This window comes from Oncorhynchus gorbuscha, linkage group LG15 (genome assembly GCF_021184085.1).
Source record: "Oncorhynchus gorbuscha isolate QuinsamMale2020 ecotype Even-year linkage group LG15, OgorEven_v1.0, whole genome shotgun sequence".
NCBI lineage: Eukaryota > Metazoa > Chordata > Actinopteri > Salmoniformes > Salmonidae > Oncorhynchus > Oncorhynchus gorbuscha.
The window spans coordinates 67,333,875-67,356,459 of NC_060187.1; the positions used below are offsets into that span (position 1 = coordinate 67,333,875).

General features: G+C 44.0%; 1 protein-coding gene across 4 annotated transcripts in view; it reads left to right on the forward strand.

Moving 5' to 3' along the window:
* Positions 1–8,461: 8,461 nt before the first annotated feature.
* The window catches only part of LOC123997839 (disintegrin and metalloproteinase domain-containing protein 15-like), a 37,526-nt gene continuing 23,402 nt past the window's right edge, over positions 8,462–22,585 (forward strand). For all 4 annotated transcript variants that reach the window (XM_046302434.1, XM_046302436.1, XM_046302435.1 and 1 more), the window contains exons 1-8: positions 8,462–9,226; positions 13,348–13,451; positions 19,686–19,762; positions 20,011–20,089; positions 20,241–20,317; positions 21,317–21,536; positions 21,701–21,766; positions 21,918–21,989. In XM_046302434.1, coding sequence (XP_046158390.1) covers positions 8,992–9,226; positions 13,348–13,451; positions 19,686–19,762; positions 20,011–20,089; positions 20,241–20,317; positions 21,317–21,536; positions 21,701–21,766; positions 21,918–21,989 — 930 coding nt within the window. In that variant the 5' untranslated portion in view covers positions 8,462–8,991. The remainder of the gene's footprint in view (positions 9,227–13,347; positions 13,452–19,685; positions 19,763–20,010; positions 20,090–20,240; positions 20,318–21,316; positions 21,537–21,700; positions 21,767–21,917; positions 21,990–22,585) is intronic.

Below are 22,585 nucleotides of genomic sequence, written 5' to 3' on the forward strand. Positions count from 1 at the left end.
CCCCGCATTTGCTGGGCGAAAGTAACCATCCAGCCAGGACGGGTTGTGCCAGCTCTACTCTTGAGACCTCCAGTGTGCCTCCACGGCCCAGTGTATCCGGTGCCCTCTCCATGCACCAGGCTTCCAGTGCATCTTCCCGGGTCCGGTGAGACCTGTTCCAGTTCCACGTATCATGCCTCCAGTATTCTCCCCAGCCTGGTAAGCCCTGTGGCAGCTCCACGCACCAGGCTTACAGTACGTCTCCTCAGTCTGGTGAGACCTGTTCCGGCTACACGTAAGAAGCCTCCAGTGATGATCCATGGCACGAAGCCTCCAGTGATGATCCATGGCACGAAGCCTCCAGTGATGATCCATGGCACGAAGCCTCCAGTGATGATTCATGGTACGAAGCATCCAGTGATGATCCATGCTCCAGAGCCTGTAGTGATGATCCATGGCAAGGAGCCTGCGGCGACGGTCACCGGTCCGGAGCCTGCTGCGATGATCTGCGGCCTGGTTCCTCCAGTGAAGGTCCATGCACTAGGGCCGCCACCAAAGCGGAGGGATCTGCGGGTGGAGGGGGGTCTATGTCCCACACCGGAGCCACCGCCTTGAAGAGATGCCCACCCTGACCCTCCCCTTTAGAGTCAGGTTTTGCGACCGAAGTCCACACCTTTGGGGGGGTACTGTCACACCCTGGCCATAGAGGCTTTTATTATCTTTCTTGGCCAGGGTGTGACAAGGGTGCGCATTCTAGTTTCTTTATTTCTATGTTGGTGTGGTTCCCAATCAGAGGCAGCTGTCTATCGTTGTCTATGATTGGGGATAAGTTGTCCTTTTTCGTTTGGGTTTTGTGAGTAGTTTTCGGTTTAGTGTCTGCACCTGATAGAACTGTTTCGTTTTGTTCAACTTTGTTATTTTGTTGTGGTATTCAGTATTTAAAAAAATCATGAACGCCTATCACGCCGCACCTTGGTCTCCTTCTTCATCAGAAGACAGATGTTACACCAACTCATTGTGAATTCTCCCCTCCAGGTTTATTTCTGGGTCTCTTCCACAATGTCACAATGACCACTGTAAACAGGCTCTTAGCAGAATATGCTTTTGTTGGTGAGTAGATTGTGGTACTGCAATTGAACACTGTTTGGAGTCAATCAGTAAAGTAAACTAATTGGAAACATATTAGTCATGCTCTGTGTGTATTTTTCAGCTGTATGTGTTCTGGGTGTGGCATTTTCCTCCTACTTTCGCTGCTCGTCCCCTCTGCTCTTTCCCAGCATGCTCAGCTACCGTGGCAGGGCGTACCTCATGCTGTTTGTCCTCTACGGCCTGTATAGGGGTAACTGAGAATAGCCCTGGAAAAAATGTATTGCCTTGATACTTGCCAAATAGCTTGCTAGCAGTATGGCATCGCTGTGGTGCAAACCGGCAATCCTCTGCTCACCCTGTTCTCTCATCCTGTCAGGCCCTTCCACTGTATTGTCCAGGATGTGGCCTTCTCTATGGGGTGCAACATTGAACTCCAGATCAAACACAGCAAGGTCATGTGGAGGGATGTGATGGAGCCCTTCATGGAGGTGGTGCAGGGTATTGTGGTAAGTTGCACATTATGTTCAGTGGATCACTATTGCCAGAATAGCATTAGTGGAAACCAAGACTGTCCTCAGGGCAGGTCTATCAAGGCACTGCATGAAGCAGCCGAACCGGTCCAGCGTAGATGGACCGACAAGGTAGTACAGGATCTTGATGGAGAGACCTGAGTAGTAGCGCTCACCAGTAGCCCTCCGCTTACTGATGAGCTCTGGCTTTTACTGGACATGAATTGACAAAATGTCCAGCAGAACCGCAATAGAGGCAAAGGCGGTTGGTGATCCTCCGTTCCCTCTCCTTAGTCGAGATGCGAATACCTCCCAGCTGCATGGGCTCAGTCTCTGAGCCGGAGGGAGGAGATGGTTGCGATGCGGAGAGGGGGAACACCGTTAACGCGAGCTCTCTTCCACGAGCTCGGTGACGAAGATCTACCCGTCGTTCTATGCGGATGGCGAGTGCAATCAAAGAGTCCACGCTGGAAGGAACCTCCCGGGAGAGAATCTCATCCTTAACCTCAGCGTGGAGTCCCTCCAGAAAACGAGCGAGCAACGCCGGCTCGTTCCAGTCACTAGAGGCAGCAAGAGTGCGAAACTCTATAGAGTAATCCGTTATGGATCGATCACCTTGACATAGGGAAGCCAGGGCCCTAGAAGCCTCCCTACCAAAAACTGAACAATCAAAAACCCGTATCATCTCCTCTTTAAAGTTCAGATAATTGTTAGAACACTCAGCCCTTGCCTCCCAGATAGCTGTGCCCCACTCTCGAGCCCGACCAGTAAGGAGTGAAATGACGTAAGCAATCCGAGCTCTCTCTCTTGAGTATGTGTTGGGTTGGAGAGAGAACACAATATCACACTGGGTGAGAAAGGAGCGGCACTCAGTGGGCTGCCCAGAGTAACATGGTGGGTTATTAACCCTAGGTTCCGGAGACTCGGAAGACCAGGAAATAGCTGGTGGCACGAGACGAAGACTCTGAAACTGTCCTGAGAGGTCGGAAACCTGAGCGGCCAGGGTCTCAACGGCATGACGAGCAGCAGACAATTCCTGCTCGTGTCTGCCGAGCATTGCTCCCTGGATCTCGACGGCAGTGTTACGAGAATCCGTAGTCGCTGGGTCCATTCTTGGTCGGATCCTTCTGTTATGCTGGTGAATGAGGACCCAAAAGCGACTTAACGAAAACAGAGTCTTTATTCCAGTATTTGACAAAAGTAATAATCCTGGATATTATCAAGGAGAAAACAAAACAGGAAAACTGAAATCCACTCGTCAGTAGCGAGGACTGACTGGAGACTCGACCATAGACTGCAGGTTGCTTCGGCAAGGCACCGACCGTAGCAGACTAAGACACCTGCTCACACGCAGCATCTGAAGAAGGTAAAACACGACAGGGCGAGACAAGGACACAGAACAGCGAACATCATACAAGGATCCGACAAGGACAGAAGCGGAAAACAGAGGGAGAAATAGTGGCTCTAATCAGAGGGCAAAATAGGGGACAGGTGTGAAAAGAATAAATGAGGTAGTTAGGAGAATGAGGAACAGCTGGGAGCAGGAACGGAACGATAGGGAGAGAGAGCGAGAGAGGGAGAGAGGGAGGGGAAGAGAGGGATAGAAAGAGGGAAAGAACCTAATAAGACCAGCAGAGGGAAACGAATAGAAGGGAAGCACAGAGACAAGACATGATAACCAATGACAAAACATGACACAGTGTGTCAAATCGGAGGGTCTGTTGTCCGGACCTCTGGCAGTCTCTATGGGGGTGCCACAGGGTTACATTTTCAGGCTGACTCTTTTCTCTGTATATATCAATGATGTCGCTCTTGCTGCTGGTGATTCTCTAATCCACCTCTATGCAGATGACACCATACTCCAAACAAGCTTCAATGCCATAAATAAACATTCAATTTTCTAGCAACAGCTCTGGGGGACATTTCTGCAGTCACCATTTCAATTGCACGCACCCTCAATCTGAGACATCTGAGGCATTGTTTTGACAAAACTGCATATTTTAAAATGGCCTTTTATTGTCCCCAGCACAAGGTGCACATGTGTAATGAATATGCTGTTCAATCAGCTTCTTAATATGCCAGACCTGTCAGGTGGCTGGATTATCTTGGCAAAGGAGAAATTCTCACTAACAGGGATGTAAACAAATTTGAGAGAAATCACCTTTTTGTGTGTCTGGAAAATTTCAGGGATCTTATTTTTTAGCTCATGAAACATGGGACCAACACTTTCCATGTTGAATTTATATTTTTGTTTGGTATAGTCATAAAAATATATATTTTTCTAAGGTCATAATGTTTCAACTTAAGTAGTAGCTACATTAAAACTCTGGGCGCCTCTACACAACATGCACGTTGACATTGGGCCCAGCCTATGTAACGTTTTAAATAGGCAGACTAACATTTATTATTCCACTCCTTTTTTTATCCCTTGTGGAATTGGCACGGGAAGGTTTGAACAAACAGTAGGGTCTTGTCGGGCGACCTGCAAATAAACAAAGAATACAATGTCGCACAAAGTAGAAACGCTCCTAATACTGTTAGTATTTGCAGTCGATCTGGATATCACAAACGGTTGATTTCCCCAGAGTTCTTAGCTGTGTTACGGATATCTCCCCGGAAATTGGAGCAGCTACTGGGTCGACTGCTGAGTATAAATAGAAATAAAACAAATCATTGTTCAGGAGAAAGTGTCACGACGTTCACCGAAGGTGGTTCCTCTCCCTGTTTGGGCGGTGGTCGGCGTCGACCGGCCTACTAGCCATCACCGATCCTTTTGTTAGTTTTGTCTTTGGTTCTGTCACACGTGGTTTCATTTGCTTTAATTTTTGTGTGTATAATTACCCCTGTTGCCTGCTTAGGTTTGTGTGGGATTATTCGTGTTTTGTTGAGGTTGTGCCTGATTTCTTTTACGTATTCTACCGAGTGCTTCCGTGAGTAACTGGTTACTCTTCTGTCGAGGGCGTTTATTTTGGTATTGTACCTGACCTATATGTTTGTGGACTCGCCTATTAAGAATGCAACTCGGACATCTCTGTTCTCCTGCGCTTGACTCCTGCCCATACCTCTAAACACAATATCCTAACCGAAAGCTTGGCCTTCATTTACATCATACACTATTTGTGTGAAATTCAACAGCTAAACTGAGCTACCTCATTAAGGCCAGTTGTGCACATTCTTGTTTTTGTTCTAATATCCCTTAATTGTTCCAGATGAACACCAAAATTAAGTCCAGGAATCTGTAGGCTTATAAAATGCATGTTCTCCATAAACATGCATTTAGGAACGTGACCAAAAGAAGAAACCTAGCCTAATCCAGGCGTAATGGATATAAATGTTCATGCAAACGTGTGCACCATTGCTGGTGGAGGTATATTTAAGCAATAACACACGAGAGGGTGTGGTATATGGCCAATATACCATGGCTAAGGGCTGTTCTTAGGCACAACCTTTAGCCATGGTATTTTGGCAATATATAACAAACCCCTAAGGTGCCTTATTGCTATTATAAACTAGTTACCAATGTAATTGGAGCAGTAACAATAAATGTTTTGTCATACCCGTGGTATATGGGTTTGTCAGCCAATCCGCATTCAGGGCTCGAACCACCCAGTTTGTAATTCAATGTATTCAATAGGCTTTAGCACAATGTGTACACAGAGTGAATGTGGCCCTTTTCCCCCAATCCTGTAAGAAATGCACTGGCTCGTGTGTGTCGAGTAAAGCAGTGCTTACCTGAGAGCAGCTTATTGTAATAGCATTAGACACTACGCATTCTGCTCATACTGAAGCCCTACCTACATTACTGCACAGCGAGGGGCGAAGAAGTGTATACTGTATGCAGAGAAACTAAGAATTTGAGGGGGTAAGAGAGTAACAGAGGGAAAGCGGGATACAAACACTTTTCATGCTGGCATTTCCACAACAGGGAGAGTGTTTTTCAAAGGTATTTTGAGCATTTAAAATTCTGGCCCGGGTTGAAAATGCATGTGTGAAATCTGTCCCTTGAGGTTCGATACACTTCTGATTTTCATTCTTCTCTAATCAGGGACTGGTTTAGACCTGGGACACCAGATGAGGTGAGTGCAATGATAGATCAAGTAGGAACAAAAACCAGAAGTGTTTCGCCATTCCAGGATCATAATTGAAATGCTGCCTGGGTTCAAAATGCCAGTCTGAAAGCACCTATAGAGAAACTACAGTGAGGGGAGAGACTGGCATAGTAGATAGAGGGCAATCCTTCACTCTGTGTTTTCACTTAGCACTAAATCAGCTGAAGTGTCATTCCTGTTATTAGTCCTCCCCTTATGCTCTCTGAAGGGGATTAGTTTCACAAATCAAGCAAAATTAAGCTGCTGCACATACAGCATGTGGGAGAGAAGTGCAACATGGTGAAAGTGTGCAGCTCACAGATGAATCCAACTGGCCTCAGGAGTTCAGTGCTCCAGAAGCATCCTCATATACAAAATTGCTTCCAACACTCTACTCAGCAAACTGGATGCAGTTTATCACAGTGCCATCCGTTTTGTCACTAAAGCACCTTATACCACCCACCACTGCTACTTGTACGCTCTAGATGGCTGGCCCTCGCTACATATTCGTCGCCAGACCCACTGGCTCCAGGTCATCTACAAGTCCATGCTAGGTAAAGCTCCGCCTTATCTCAGTTCACTGGTCACGATGGCAACACCCATCCGTAGCACGCGCTCCAGCAGGTGTATCTCACTGATCATCCCTAAAGCCAACACCTCATTTGGCCGCCTTTCGTTCCAGTTCTCTGCTGCCTGTGACTGGAACGAATTGCAAAAATCGCTGAAGTTGGAGACGTTTATCTCCCTCACCAACTTCAAACATCTGCTATCTGAGCAGCTATATAGATGTCAATGTATATAGACTCCCCCTTTTTTTTGACTTATTGACTTGTTAATTTTTTACTCCATGTGTAACTCTGTGTTGTCTGCTCACACTGCTATGCTTTATCTTGGCCAGGTCACAGTTGCAAATGAGAACTTATTCTCAACTAGCCTACCTGGTTAAATAAAGGTGAAATGAAAAATAAAATAAAAATGGTGGACAATAAGTTGATTCAGCAGTGGTGAAGTCTAGTACCCATGTTCAGGGTGATTCAAATATCTCATTCAACAGGAACTTTTCTACATCTTGCCTGTCTGTGCCCTACTGTTCTACACACTATATATTAGCTCACTGTCATTTATCTGACTGCCCCATTTCTCTCTGTCTGTCCACCCTCTACTGTGGCTGCCTGTCTGCGGGAGAAGAGGCGCGCTCTGCTCCTTTATAACCTGCAGATCAAGAGGCGCATCTCATTCACCAAAAGGTAATGGACACGACTCATGCAGCTAGGAACAGGAGAGAAAACAGTGCGTACTGTGTGTATTTAACTACTCTCTCTCATTAAACCGAGTTTAAACCATTTTTTTCCTAAAGGTCTTTGAACCCTTCTATTTCCTGATTTAGTTGATGGGATGAACTCTGAGAACTCATGACAGAATGACAGTGCCTTTAATTTTGAAGTAAAATGGGCTTACTCTTTTCTGGGAATGATCTCCAAGACAAATCTAAACAAACACAGACAAACTCTTTGGGATGCAGCCTCCCTCTCACTCTCCTTCCTGGGCCCTTCTCTCTCCATCCGGTCTTACATGCTGTTGTATTAGCCTCTTCTGTCTTCACTAATGCTTTTCATTCCATGCGACACCCAATAATCTAATTAGGGAAAATATGTTCCTTTCATTGAATTGTACTGTTATTTAACACTGCCCCGTCTTACCTACTGTACTCTCCCCATCCCACTCTCTATGACTCCCACTTTTCTGCTCTCTTTCTACCCTTCACCTCCACTCTCCTGTTTAGGTGTTGTCCAGACTGGGCTGCAGGCTGCGGTGGTGCTGTGTGTGTTGGGAGAGGCAGAGGGGTGACCGGGCCGTGAAGTGCACAGTCCCAGGCGGCCTACTGGCGCCAGTGCTGGAGGGACCTGGGCAGGATCTGTACCACCTGTGTCCCACTAGTAACTGGGACCCAGTAGATAGCTGTTCAGACACAGACATGTACTATGTTAGGGCGACCACCTAAATGATATGCAGACAGTAAAGATATGCAGACACCTATTAGGGTGTCCTTCTGTAGCTCAGTTGGTAGAGCATGGAGCTTGTAACGCCAGGGTAGTGGGTTCGATTCCCGGGACCACCCATATGTAGAATGTATGCACACATGACTGTAAGTTGCTTTGGATAAAAGCGTCTGCTAAATGGCATATATTATTATTATTATTAAAGATATTTAGCATATTAGGCCATTACAGGTTTTGGTCCTGAATCTTTTTCAATGGCAATAAAACAAACTTGCCGAATGAACAGTTGATCATTATGCACTGTTAAATGTTTATCTTGGCTCATTTCTTTCAAGTCTTGTTCTGAAGGAAATAGTTTCATTCTTTGAATCCCTGTCCAAAGTTGTATTTCCTGTGACTAATTAACTGTTAAATCAACTAGACTAACAATAGCATCTGTTTCACCAGAGGTTTCAGCAGATTGCAGTTGTTATTTAGCAATGCTGACAATTGACAAAACTGTAGATCCAGCTAATTCTTTGGGATGTTCAGACAATAGGATAACTTGATATTATCAGATTAAATAGCCTGTCTGTGTGTAAGGTAAACAATTGAATAATTTAGTCACACTTAATTACCTTAAAATGCAGGACTTTATACATCGATTTAGTCATTTTAGAATTCGCTATATAGAAATGTTGTAAGGTTAGAATACGCGGCTGTCTTGAATGTCACCGCAGAAAGATTCAGGCAGTAAAGAGTTAAAACACAAGAGAAAATCCCGCCCTGTTCGGGCGTTGAAATGCGATTACACCATCGCTGTAATACACGGACTCAGTTTTGTGCCCGAATGTCTTGCATGTGCGAAGCAGTCTGTCTTTCGGGAATTAAGATATTCTGAATAGTACTTTGGGATTTTAACGAGATCACAGTGGGCTCATCTCCGCTACGGAATGGACATATGTTGTAGTAGCTCTGTGTGTGAAGGTAACGGTACTGGAAGTATGACCCTGCGATAACGGCAGCCAGAGGCTACGGACAGCAAGCTGGGCTTGGTTCGAGGTTGGTTACAGGACTTTATGGTGTGGGCTAATGGCGCAGGTGAATGAAGCCTCTTGAAATAAAGTTACACGTTCGATTGACTGGCACAAGCAACACTTCTGCTCTGCTTTGCATTTGTCGATACTATCATGGACTTTCGCTTGACATTTGCCCCTGTAGGCAAATTGAGGTAGCGGTATAGTTTCCTCCAACAGAACCTGTGACCTTTCTCCGTTTTTGAATGCCTTGTTTTACACCTTTTACGTGGATTAGTTGATGGACACGAGCTAATGTCACTGCGCAACAATGCTTCCGTCTAGAGCTCTGGTAACATTGGTGCTACTCGAGACTGTTACATTTCGCGGTACTCAATCAAATACGTTACCTAGTAACCGTTTAGGATTGCTGCTCGATGCCGATTTGCAGGAATATCTGATGGCGGAAAGTCATATGAATTCAGATAAGACAGAGATGGAGAAGCCACAAGAGAAGCTGTCTCTTTTGAACGCAACAACAGTATCGTCCCACCCCTCACTTACAAGTAGGTATTTGTAACCCTAGTTTAGCCTAGGCAACTTCAAAGGTACTGTCATTAAAATGTCATTTCAGTCCGTGCCTGGGCACTCTCAAATTCACCCAAAATGACATTACATTTTAGGCCTATCCTACAGTCAGTTAACCCTCTATACTGGAGCCTAGCATACATGCCAATTACAATTAATATTTATCTGATACCTTTACTTTCTAAACACTTACAATAACGTTTCTAGTAAATTCGGGTGTAGGCCGTAAAGACCTCTTCACTTAATTGTTTAGATATTGCCTTGACAGTCGCTGGACACGCATTCTGTCCCATTTGGGGCAAATTCTCAAATATGTTGGAGGTGGTTTATGGTAGAGAAATAAACATTAAATTATCTGGCAACAGCTCTGGTGGACATTCCTGCAGTCAGTATGCCAATTGCATGCTCCCTCAACTTGAGACATCTGTTGCATTGTGTTGTGTGACAAACCTGCACATTTTAGAGTGACCTTTTATTGAACCCAGCACAAGGTGCACCTATGTAATGATCATGCTGTTTAATCAGCTTCTTGATATTATTTTATTTATTTAACTTGGCAAGGCAGTTGAGAACAAATTCTTATTTACAATGACGGCCTACTGTATATATATATTTATTATAACATAAATATAGGACAAAACACACATCACGACAAGAGACAACACTACATAAAGAGTGACCTAAGACAACAACATAGCAAGGCAGCAACACATGACAACACAGCATGGTAGCAACACAACATGACAACAACATTGTAGCAAAACAACATGTTACAAACATTATTGGGCACAGACAACAGCACAAAGGGCAAGAAGGTAGAGACAACAATACATCACACAAAGCAGCTACAACTGTCAGTAAGAGTGTCCATGATTGAGTCTTTGAATGAAGAGATTGAGATAAAACTGTCCAGTTTGAGTGTTTGTTGCAGCTTGTTCCAGTCACTAGCTGCAGCGAACTGAAAAGAGAGCGACCCAGGGATGTCTTTTCTTTGGGGACCGGAAGAACGGGTGTGACTGGCAGAACGGGTGTTGTATGTGGAAGATGAGGGCTGCAGTAGATATCTCAGATAGAGGGGAGGGAAGCCTCAGAGGGTTTTATAAATAAGCATTAACCAGTGGGTCTTGCGACGGGTATACAGAGATGCCCAGTTTACAGAGGAGTATAGAGTGCAGTGATGTGTCCTATAAGGAGAATTGATGGCAAATCTGATGGCCGAATGGTAAAGAACATCTAGCCACTCGAGAGCACCCTTACCTGCCGATCTATAGATTATGTCTCCATAATCTAGCATGGGCAGGATGGTCATTTGAATCAGGGTTAGTTTGCCAGCTGGGGTGAAAGGAGTGAATATGATAGAGGAAACCAAGGCTAGATTTAACTTTGGCCTGCAGCTTTGAAATATGCTGAGAGAAGGACAGTGTACAGTCTAGCCATACTCCCAAGTACTTGTATGAGGTGGCTCCCTCGAGCTCTAAACCCTCAGAGGTAGTAATCACACCTGTGGGAAGAGGGGCATTCTTCTTACCAAACCACATGACCTTTGTTTTAAAGGTGTTCAGATCAAGGTTAAGGGCAGAGAAAGCTTGTTGGACACTAAGAAATATTTGTTGTAGAGCATTTAACACAAAATATTGGGAGGGGCCAGCTGAGTATAAGACTATATCATATCTTGGCAAAGGAGAAATGCTCACTAACAAGGATGTAAACAAATTTGTGCACAACATTTGAGAGAAATAAGCTTTTTGAACATATGGAAAATGTCTGCAGTCTTTTATTTCAGCTCATGAAACCATGTTGTGTTTATATTTTTGTTCAGTCTATAGTTGAAGTCGGAAGTTTACATACACTTAGGTTGGAGTCATTAACTTGTTTTTCAACCACTCAAATTTCTTGTTAACAAACTACAGTTTGGGCAAGTCTGTTAGGACATCTACTTTGTGCAAGACACAAGTCATTTTTCAAACAATTGTTTATAGACAGATAATTTCATTTATATTTCACTCTCACAATTTCAGTGGGTCAGATGTTTACATACATTATGTTGACTGTGTCTTTAAACAACTTGGAAAATTCCAGAAAATTATGTCATGGCTTTAGAAGCTTCTGATAGGCTAATTGACGTCATTTGAGTCATATGGAGGTGTACCTGTGGATGTATTTCAAGGCCGACCTTCAAACTCAGTGCCTCTGGGCTTGACATCATGGGAAAATCAAAAGAAATCTGCCAAGACCTCAGAAAAAGATTGTAGACCTCCACAAGTCTGGTTCATCCTTGGGAGCAATTTCCAAATGCCTGAAGGTACCACGTTCATCTGTACAAACAATAGTACTCAAGTATAAACACCATGGGACCAAGCAGCCGTCATACCGCTCAGGCAGGAAATGCTTTCTGTCTCCTGGAGATGAACATACTTTGGTGCGGAAAGTGCAAAAAACATAAAAGGACCTTGTGAAGATGCTGGAGGAAACAGGTACAAAAGTATCTGTATCCACAGTAAAACGAGTCCTATATCGACATAACCTGAAAGGCCGCTCAGCAAGAAGGAAGCCACTGTCCCAAAACCTCCATAAAATATCCAGGCTACGGTTTGCCACTGCATATGGGGACGATGATTGTACTTTTTGGGGAAATGTCCTCTGGTCTGATGAAACAAAAATATAACTGTTTGGCCATAATGGCCATCGTTATGTTTGGAGGAAAAAGGGGATGCATGCAAGCTGAAGAACACCATCCCAACCGTCCAACCGTGAAGCACGGGGTGGCAGCATCATGTTGTTGGGGTGCTTTGCTGAAGGAGGGACTGGTGCACTTCACAAAATAGATGGCATCATGAGGAAAGAAAATTACGTGGATATATTGAAGCAACATCTCAAGACATCAGTCAGGAAGTTAAAGCTTGGTGGCAAATGGGTCTTCCAAACGGACAATGACCCCAAGCATACTTCCAAAATTATGGCAAACTGGCTTAAGGGCAACAAAGTCAAGGTATTGGAGTGGCCATCACAAAACCCTCAATCCCATAGAAAAATTGTGGGCAGAACTGAAAAAGCGTGTGTGAGCAAGGAGTCCTACAAACCTGACTCAGTTACATCAGCTCTGTCAGGAGGAATCGGCCAAAATTCACCCAACTTATTGTGGGAGGCTTGTGGACGGCTACCCAAAACGTTTGACCAAAGTTAAACAATTTCAAGGTAATGCTATCAAATACTAATTGAGTGTATGTAAACGTCTGACCCACTGGGAATGTGATGAAAGAAATAAAAGCTGAAATAAATCATTCTCTCTACTATTATTCTGACATGTCACATTCTTAAAATAAAGTGGTGATCCTAATTGACCTAAGACAGGACATTTTTACTATGATTAAATGTCAGGAATTTAAATGTATTTAAACTTCCGACTTCAACTGTACATAGGTAGGCTATTGTAAAATGGGCACTGGGAGGTGGTCTGCTGCTTGTTAGTCCTCGAGACACCTGCCAGCCAGCCAGTCATCTATAACTAGCCTAATACAGGCTCTGGACAACAGTTGTACTAGGAACGGACAGGGGACACAGAGCCCCTTGTACTGAAGTTAATGCAGCTGTGTCTGTTTTATGTGTGTGTGAAGAAAGGAGTCAGAAGATATGCCTGCTAAGAAACAGAGCGCATGAGCTGTTATAAGCACATCTGGCATCACTGATTGGTTTGTGCAATTAGCTTGAATTGTACATGCTTAGTTAAGATTGTGATGCTGAGCTTTTTTTCCTGGCATATTGAAACCATTTAATGAAAATTGTAGGTTTCCTGCATTTCCTACCCTAAGCCTGCATACCACATTAGTTTTTCCTTATGACTAAGGGATATCCATCTGGGATATGGCTGACTTTATCTTAGCATTAGCATTGCCCCATGGGGACGGGGGTTCACTGACTACTAGGGTAATTGGTTGCCATTAGCTGAGAATTTAGATTTTAGGGTCACTACTAGCATTAACAAAATAGTTTCTCCATCCACTGATGTTATAGTATCAAAGTGATTTATTCATCTGAATATAGCGCCTCAAGGGACATAAGACCACATTTTCCTATGAATCCCATCTCTCCCTGTCCCCAGGTCCAGAGCACCACCATGGTAGTAGGCACGGCAAGCCACTGGAGAGGACCAGGCCCTTTGTGGTAGTGGACGGACACAATAGAAGTCTGAGTGAGGCCTTGCAGGTGAGACTACAGACATCAAGAGAATGTGTCTGTGAGAGTATCGTTCTACACAGGGCCATACACATACTATTACTCTGGGTCCTACTTCCATTACCGGCTTTCTATTTCCAGGCTTACATGTTACCATTCTTCATTCAGTGATCCCAGAGCACTTTTATAAAGTGGCCTTTATTTTTTTAGTGTCAGAGGTTAATAACCATTATTATTTTTACAGGTCCCATAAGAACTCCTAATTTTAAACTGCAGATTTCTATCACAAACTAACATCAAACCCACACCTGGTTATTCCAATTCCAATGTGCGGCTCACATTTGTTTTCTATTCGAAGGTCGTCAGTGTTATCATGTTCTCCTCTCTGGGTGGAGTGAGTGATATGGGGGAATTCTTCAGGATATGATTTCAGACCTCCTGTCAGCTGCACAGGAAGTGTCTGTCCTCTTAAAGTTCCCCAGTTCCCCCCCACCTTCTTCAGATCATAGTTTTTATTCAGGAAGCTCCCTGTAAAATATGTCAAGGCGCCTACTTCCTTCCTCTATTATATTAGCACAAAAAAGGAAGCCAGACAGCAGAACACCCTCCTTTACACACACACACACACACACACACACACACACACACACACACACACACACACACACACACACACACACACACACACACACACACACACACACACACACACACACACACACACACACACACACACACACACACACACACAGAGGAAAGTAGAGAATAAGAGCATGACAGGGCTACATTTTTGCACATCATTTTTTAAGCCAGCTACTGGATCGGAGTGTTGACTTTCAAAAGGTTGAACCCCATTGTCTCCATCAGGCACCTAGATGTTTGTTTACTGGTTTCAAAACACACCAGGGCACTGCACTGTCATACAAATAACACAGTTGAGTGGGCCTCATTGGCGGAGAGTCACTCCTAATTCTTACATTATTGTGTGGTTTATCCTCTGAATCACTGCAGTCATTGATGAATGAGTAGCCGTTTTTCACTTGTCATGAGATTACTGCACCCACAGCCTACTGCTCATACTGACGAACATAACACCAGTGATTCACATACTCACTCAAAATACATGCAACGTGTAACCATGGAAACCGGGATCTGTTTTTAGATTGTTTGTCAGAAATTAGAGGAAAGGTGGAGGATAGTGTCATATAGGAGGGGCGCGACTGTGTGTGTCTGTTATACAAACTTTGTCCGTCAACCCTCATCAACACCCACCCACCCCCTGTACAATGTAATTCCTGTAACGTTCTATTTCCCCGTCCAGGGTATTCAAGTGATAAAGATCACTCTAACCCGAGCCAAGTGTGACCTTAGAAGTTAGAGCCACCACTTGTGCTCTAAATAACACTAATTAAAAGTATTGAAATTCACCACTCGAACTGAGTGCACTTACTTGAATGTAATCCCCATGATAGTGTGCAACTTCATCACGTTAAATGTAGATCTTTTATTTGTCTAGCAAAGCATGATTAGCTATAGATAAGATGATCATAAATGTTCTCTCGAGGCAAAAATATCTGAGTGTATATTCTTTGCATATCATTACCATGCTACAAGTACAGATGATTATTTTAGTTAGTTCAAAAGAACTACGAGTTCCTTTTTGATGAAATGCGTGTAACTCCCAGCCCAATTAGGATCTCAGATTGATTATACATGAGTGAGATATTAAAGAAGAAAACATACCAGTCACCACAGCGTTAGTTTCATTTCTTATGGTGGAGCAGGCGACTTGTGTCCTCTTGGGAGAGGCACTTGACTTGGCCTGAATAGCTTCTGTCAACGTTGAACCATGAATAGATCTACTTTGTCAGACAAACTTTCAGACAGTTGCCACATTGATGTTGGAAATAAATGTTTTAAGAAGAAAATACAGACATGTTATTATTAGCCTCCACACCAACTTGGTTATGGATGGATTTGTGACACACACACACACACACACACACACACACACACACACACACACACACACACACACACACACACACACACACACACACACACACACACACACACACACACACACACACACACACACACACACACACACACACACACACACACACACGGAACTCTGATGTGTAAGGCGTGCAGCAGGGAGCTTCACCTTAATACAGTTTAAGGAGGGGACCTAATTCAGAGCACGATCGCTCTGTGTTGACAGTGAGCATTTCTGCCACCCCAACCCTTTACCCTACCATTAAGACAGCCGTGTGTGTGTGAGGGGGGCATTATTGTCTTACACCCAAAGCATGGTAAGACTGATTCTTTACGTAAAGGGGGGGGGGGGCTCTTATCTACTTAAGAAAGTGTCTGTAGGGAAAGTGTTTCACTAGGGTGTGTGGTGTATTGAGCCGGGTAAAGAATGGTCTTGAGTTAATCCCAAACCGGGGTCGTGTTTATATAACCAGATCATTAATTATACCCCAAAAGTAATTCAAATCACTGAGTACTTCTCTAAGCCCAAGTGAAGGTAATGCAAGTAGGCAGGCTACTAGTTAAATGGGAATTAATCACTTGTTTCCTATTGGTGAGGTTAGTTCTGGATATCCATGCACAGCAGTAAAGAAACAATCAGAGGCAGACATGAGTTTCAGTGAAGTGGTTTTCACTCTTGCCTTCATTATCATCATCTGTTGAACATTTATAAACCAGGACATGTTGACGATCTGGTTCATTGATATTAATCAGTCAAGTGCTAGGGAAGAGGAGAAGAGCCAGCAAACACCACATTCCCTTTGGGACTGGAGTTGAATGCGACACTCCTCTACCTCATGTTGCCCATTGTACATTAATTTACTTTGTTGTGTACCCTTTGCATTACAATAACAAGTCATGAACTAACCCAGAGATTTCCCTCAGATAGTGGACAGGCACACTCCATTCACATGTCCAGACTTGATCCATAAACAGGATCCAGGGCTGCTCTGGATCAGACTAAATAACAGAGAAGCACAACAGGGACTGAGGAAGACAGACATCCCAGGAGCTGACTGATTGTATTTCCCTCCCTCACACTCGTCCGTTGAGCTGAAAGAGCTGGAGAGGAATCACGACTCGCCCTGTCCCTCCCTTCCTCCGTTACACCCCCTCCGCCCCTTTTCCCCTCTCCTCCTCCCTGGTTTATTTCTTCTGCTCTGGGTCACAAGCAGCTCTGGGTCTGAATGGACCCCACCCAGCATTCATGTGGCGGTGAGCTCATCTTGTTACTAGCAGGAGGTCACGGCCTGGGATACTTACCTCACTGAAGGAGAGGGGGGAAATAAGAGGAGAGGGTGAAGGTAGAGAGTGGGGGAAGGAGAGTTAATGGCAGCAGAGATGGAGTGGACATGGTTGTCGATAGGATAAAGAATGACAGAGGTGAAAGTGAAATGCCAGTGAGAGTGAAACGAGAGACCAGTTGCGAGTGTGAGGTAAAGATTCAGGAGGAAGAGGGAGAGACGAGGAGAGAAATATAAGAGAAATTGTAATGCTCAAAGTAGAGGGAGAGGGTGAGAAAGGGAGAAGTGAGTCAATGACAAACAAAGTGTGGAGAGGGTGGGTGTTTCTTGGCTGAGCTCCAGATATTTGGGTGTGATCCTCCACTAGAGCCCTGAACAGATGTAGCTCTGCTCTGCTCTGGAAGGAGCCCTGTTTCTACTCTGACCTCTCTCCCCAAAACCACAATCCAAGGCAGCTTGCCAAAAGATGCAGATGTTTGAGAGAGTGTGTACATGTGCTGTATGTCTTCCTATCTCTTTCTCTCCCTATTGCTTTCTCACCCTTAATCTTGATTCTCTTTGGACACATAACTGACATTACTGTAGTTTGTTTTTTTGCCTTGTAGTTTTTAGCCAGATCTCCACCATTGTGCCTAGAGGCTTTGTTGGTTACCCATTGGACTCTTGCCCTGGCGGTACAAAAACACAGGTCCACCCAACATAACTCAGTCACACTCTCCTTACATACTGTGGTGAATGACCTCACCGAAGCCCTCTGATTCTAATAAAGACTATAGGAACTAGAAATAGACCAGAGTTATATTTTCATTCAAATGTATTGGAAATTGATAGAGGAATTCTAAATTCCTTTATGTTTTATTGCCAAAACCAATTCAATTCGCACTCATTTCTAATTCATTATAAGTTGTAAGTTTATCATTTGCATGAATTAGCAAGAGACCAGTCTTAAAAACAAGTTCAGCATTTATTCTTGATGAGTACTGACCCATAATACAAAGAACATTACATTTTAAGGAGAGAACATAAAATGACGTCATCAGTTTCACCCCCTCTCTCCGATTCTCACACGAGCCCATTGTTTTTAGGTCTGAAACTCTTCTCCTACTCCCCCCATAAAACTACATTCCAAACTGTCTAAAAGATATACTTTTTCTCCCCTAATGGAACATAACCCAAACATCCTTATCTTGTCTGAAAAGCTATATCATCCTTCCCCCTTAAACTACCCAAGAGGCACAGACAATTAATTCGTTCTGCTTACATTTTCAGTAACAGTTCATACCATAACATAATAGTATTAGAATAAATGGTTCTAATCAATAATGTATACATAATTAATCATTTCAACCATAATTTCCTCTATCAGAAATCCCCCTCAATTATCATCATCTACTTCTGGGATTCTTCTTAGATTATGATATTCTTGGATGTGGAAGCAGTTATATTTCGTACATATCCAATGACTGGGTTCCAGTGTGAATAGTTATGTTATTACTAATAGCCTCTTAGAGCCTATGGTACAGGGACACAGTTGTATGTGTCATATGAACCATGATGATGTTACAATATTTCTGGGACTGTGGACAGTAGAATACTTCTGAGTGAATTGGGTGTAAGTTGTTCTTGGACTTGGGTACCCGGCAATGACATTATCCAGCATGGTTTTTGCCGGTCCACAGACGATTTAGACTCTCTGGTTCCTCATAGTCACTAACCGCTACTTGGAACTGAACAGACCTCTCTGCCATACTGTCACCACCATTACCTTACTGCCTGTACTCCCATCCCATTCCCAAGCCTGATCCCCTGCCAATTCCTGTCAGTTAGCTGGAGAGGAGAAAGCGAGGAAGCAGCACTCTGCGGTGGGGATGGAGGGAAGCGCCAACAGGAAGGGTTTCACTTACTCCCTGTCTTCATAGGTGGAGCCGTTAAATGCACTAGAAAATGACTGAATGGCAGGAAGAGAGACGGTGTTAGTTCCCGCTGGGGGGGAATGACTGTAATGAGATGGAAGCGCATGGGGAAATGGACATGAAAAGAGGGAGAGGATGTCGTTTACCCACCGCTGTCTCTGCATTTGGTGAGAGAAATGTGCAGCAGGCAAATGAAGTCCATTTATAGCCTGGTCCTTAGTGCCTATGAGGGGTAACCCTGGCTGACAGTCTGATTCAGCTCATTTGGGCTCCAGTATTGTGCTTAGGTGCCAATCAAAGACTGGGTGCAGCACGCATTTAGAGACTGGGTTTATTTTTAGAGAGCATGCAGGTGTAAGCGTTGACAGGTAGTGCTCAGGGGCGCCTGCAGCCATAGACAAAGTATAACTTTAATCGCACCATCTCATTTCATGTCTGCTGACTGGTTTGATGGGATGAGTATTGATTGGCTGAAGGGATTCAAAGTATATAGTATTATCCAATTTGAGCGTTGCGTAATAATGGAACTTTAGTGCGGAGAAAGGATGAGCGCTCCATAGCTGTCTACTACATCTGAAATGTTGTCCATCAGCCTCTAAAGGATATAGGTCATTGTGTACATAAAATGCTCTTTATGAACTATGCAGGACTTCCTAAGCCTCAATCCTTTAAACTTTGCAGGGTTAATAAGAAAGACCACATGGTGGTACTGGATATTACTGCTGTTTCACTAAGGAGATTGTCCCTTTGCCCCGTTTGCCACTTCAAGCTGCTCTTGGCGGCATTCGCTCATTAAGACACTCATCACGTGCTAATCATGAGTACACCGTGTTGAAACATTGAGTGATTACAACAACAACAACAGCAAACAATGTAATTGCTGGAAAGATTTTGTTGGACAATGAGTTAATTTGGTCACACAAGGTCCTTGTTCCCCTTTAGCACAACAGTTGTTAGGGGGAAGTGTCCAACCTAATTTTTGTATTACAGTTAGTTCAATTATCCACTGACTTATGAGGATCAAAATCACAGTACACATTACCAGGTGTATGTTTCTTTTCCTTTCACAGAACGGTCACCCAGACAAGCTACAGTGTGGTCTTCAAATTGGAGGCAGCATCTATCTTTTGGACCTGGAGAAAAACCAGTAAGCTCACTAACAAAAGATACTCCATTTTAAAATATCAGAAGAATAAAATATATGTAATCATAAGCTTTAGCTATCTGAATGGGGAGTTGTGATGCAGAAATGCCCCAACCTTTGCCATCGTTGAGTTAAGACTTCATAGTTTCATAAAGGGATTTATCATCAACAATAAAACGTTCGGACTTCAGTTAAATCTTCAGAGGAATTAGTCTGAATGAATGTACAGTAACCCTGTCCTCTACCTGCAGCGCTCTCCTGCCCAAGCCCCCCAATGTCTTCTACTACCTCCCTAATGGCACTGGGGTTTCTTTAGAGGAGAGCACAGTGGTAAGTAATGTGTTGTAAATGTTCTGATTTGTTATAGGTAGAATTGTTAAAGGGGTTGATATGAAAACGGCAAGTTAGTTCATATGAGCTTGGATAATAATGCCGTCCTTATATTATGTTGACTCCTCTCTCCCTGGTTGTGATCTCATAGACTCACTGCTACTACCACGGCTCAGTGAGGGGCTTCCCACAGTCCAGGGTGGCTCTCAGTACCTGCTCTGGACTCAGGTAATAATATCAACTTGAACTCTCTGTCAAAACTACAGGATGGTATGCAGCCTGTCAAAATTAGGATCATTTCCACTCTGTCACTACTTGATTTGAGAATGGTGTCCATGGAAGTGAGATCATACAAATTCATACTATGTAGTCATGCCTTTTAGGTTTTCCATGAAGAAATAGAGCCTAACGGCTCAATAGGTTTACCCGCATTACCTTATGACCGTAAGCAAATCAAATCAAATGTATTTATATAGCCCTTCGTACATCAGCTGATATCTCAAAGTCTTGTACAGAAACCCAGCCTAAAACCCCAAACAGCAAGCAATGCAGGTGTAGAAGCACGGAGGCTAGGATATGCATTTCATTATCTGTTATGTAACGGTTCATGCATTTAAAACCAGTAAAATAATATAAACAGGGGTCAGCCTTATCCCACTTAATCACCCTCCTGAGTTACTCCCTTTGTGGTGCACTATATGGTGAACCTATTATTATAAAGGGGAAGTCTTTACTAAGGGCACTTCATCTTTGCCTGCAGTACGAACGACGTCATGGTTATGTGAGCGTCATGGTCATGTGAGTGGGGCGGAATGATCGACCGTGAGGTGGCTTTAATCCAATTCAGATTCATCAGAAAGAACTCTGACCTCCTCAAGCGTACTAATCACCCGATTTGAGAAAGTGACAGTTTTAATCTGGGGTCCCTTCCGCTGACCTGGATACTTTAGGGATATCCAAATGAACTTGGCGGAAATCCATGGAAAGTCCTCTTGACCTTTATTTAGAGTTGGAGTTATTTAGAGCTCTTTACTCACGTGGGAAGACCGTGTGGCCATATACTTGGTTTAGGGTCATGTTTATGTAGAAAAGGTAATCTGGTTGCTAGCAGAGCCTTGAACCATGTCCTCACCTGAAGTAACTGTATTTACTTGGAACTTGGACTGCATTTTCTGCCGCTGTTGACTCCCTGTTGAGTGAGTCCCTGTTTATTCCCCTCTCCCTCAGGGGTGTGGTGGCTATCAACTCCACCCTGAGCTTTGAGCTGCAGCCTGAGGAAGACCATGAGGAGGGGGCAGAGGAGAGTGGAGGGGAGGAAGAGAAGGAGGAGGAGGGGATGCACCTGCTTTACTCCACCAGACCTCTGGAGAGGGGTAGTGTTGGGGGCTGTGGGGTGTCCCATACACCTGTACCCCCCATCCACATCCCACCACAAGTCCCACACAGGGTGAGAGGGGCTGGAAGCACAATCAAATGTTTATCTAGGAATTGGAACTACTAATGTTTTCGCCACTGTTGAAAATACCATACTGTCTTCCCTGAATTGTCGACAACATACTGTACTGTACATTGGCCCGAATGTCTTTTGTTTACACTTTGCTTTTTTTGCAGAGTAAGAGGGACATTCTCTCAGAGACCAAGTACATAGAGCTTGTGCTTGTAGCTGATCACGAAGAGGTAATGTACGATAAGGCTAATGTACGACAATGCCCCTTAGTGTAAGCAAGGCACTGACGTAGCTGCACTCTGAAGAGAACCCAGTACATTTAGACCAATCCCATCATGTTCTGTCTCTATTGTCCTAATCAATAACGGTTCTTTTTTACAGTACCTTAACTACCAGAAAATCAACAAGACTATCATCTATCGAATGCTGGATGTGGCCAACCAAGTAGACTGGGTATGTAACCTAATATTAAAGTGGGCTCCTTTTCACCTCATTTAACACCTGATTTACTAAACAAAAGCCACATCTCAATAAGTGGTCCAGTTAATTCGTGACATGGCACAAGTGGGGGGGGGGGGTGTACTTTACTGTATTTATACTTGGGATATTGCTTTTCAAAAGTAAAATAAATCGCTGGAGGTTAAGTATTAACCATATACACCCAGTTTATTAAGTACAGCATCCCGTTCATGAAAATGGTTCGCTCCTACAGACAGTGTGTCACGTGGCTTGCTGTATATAGCAGGCAGACTGGCATCAAGGCATTCAGTTACTGTTCGATTGAATGTTAAAATGGGCAAAACGAGTGACCCGAGCGTGGCATGATTGTCGGTGCCAGGCGCGCTGGATCCAGTATCTCAGAAACGGCTGGCCTCCTCAGCTTTTCACGCACGACAGTGTGTAAGATTTAAAGAGAATAGTGCGACAAACAATAAAACATCCAGTCAGCGGCAGTCCTGTGGGAGAAAACAACTCGATGAGCGGTCAAAGGAGATGGACAAGAACCGTGCAAGCAAACAGGCAGGCCACAAACAGGCAAATAATGGCTC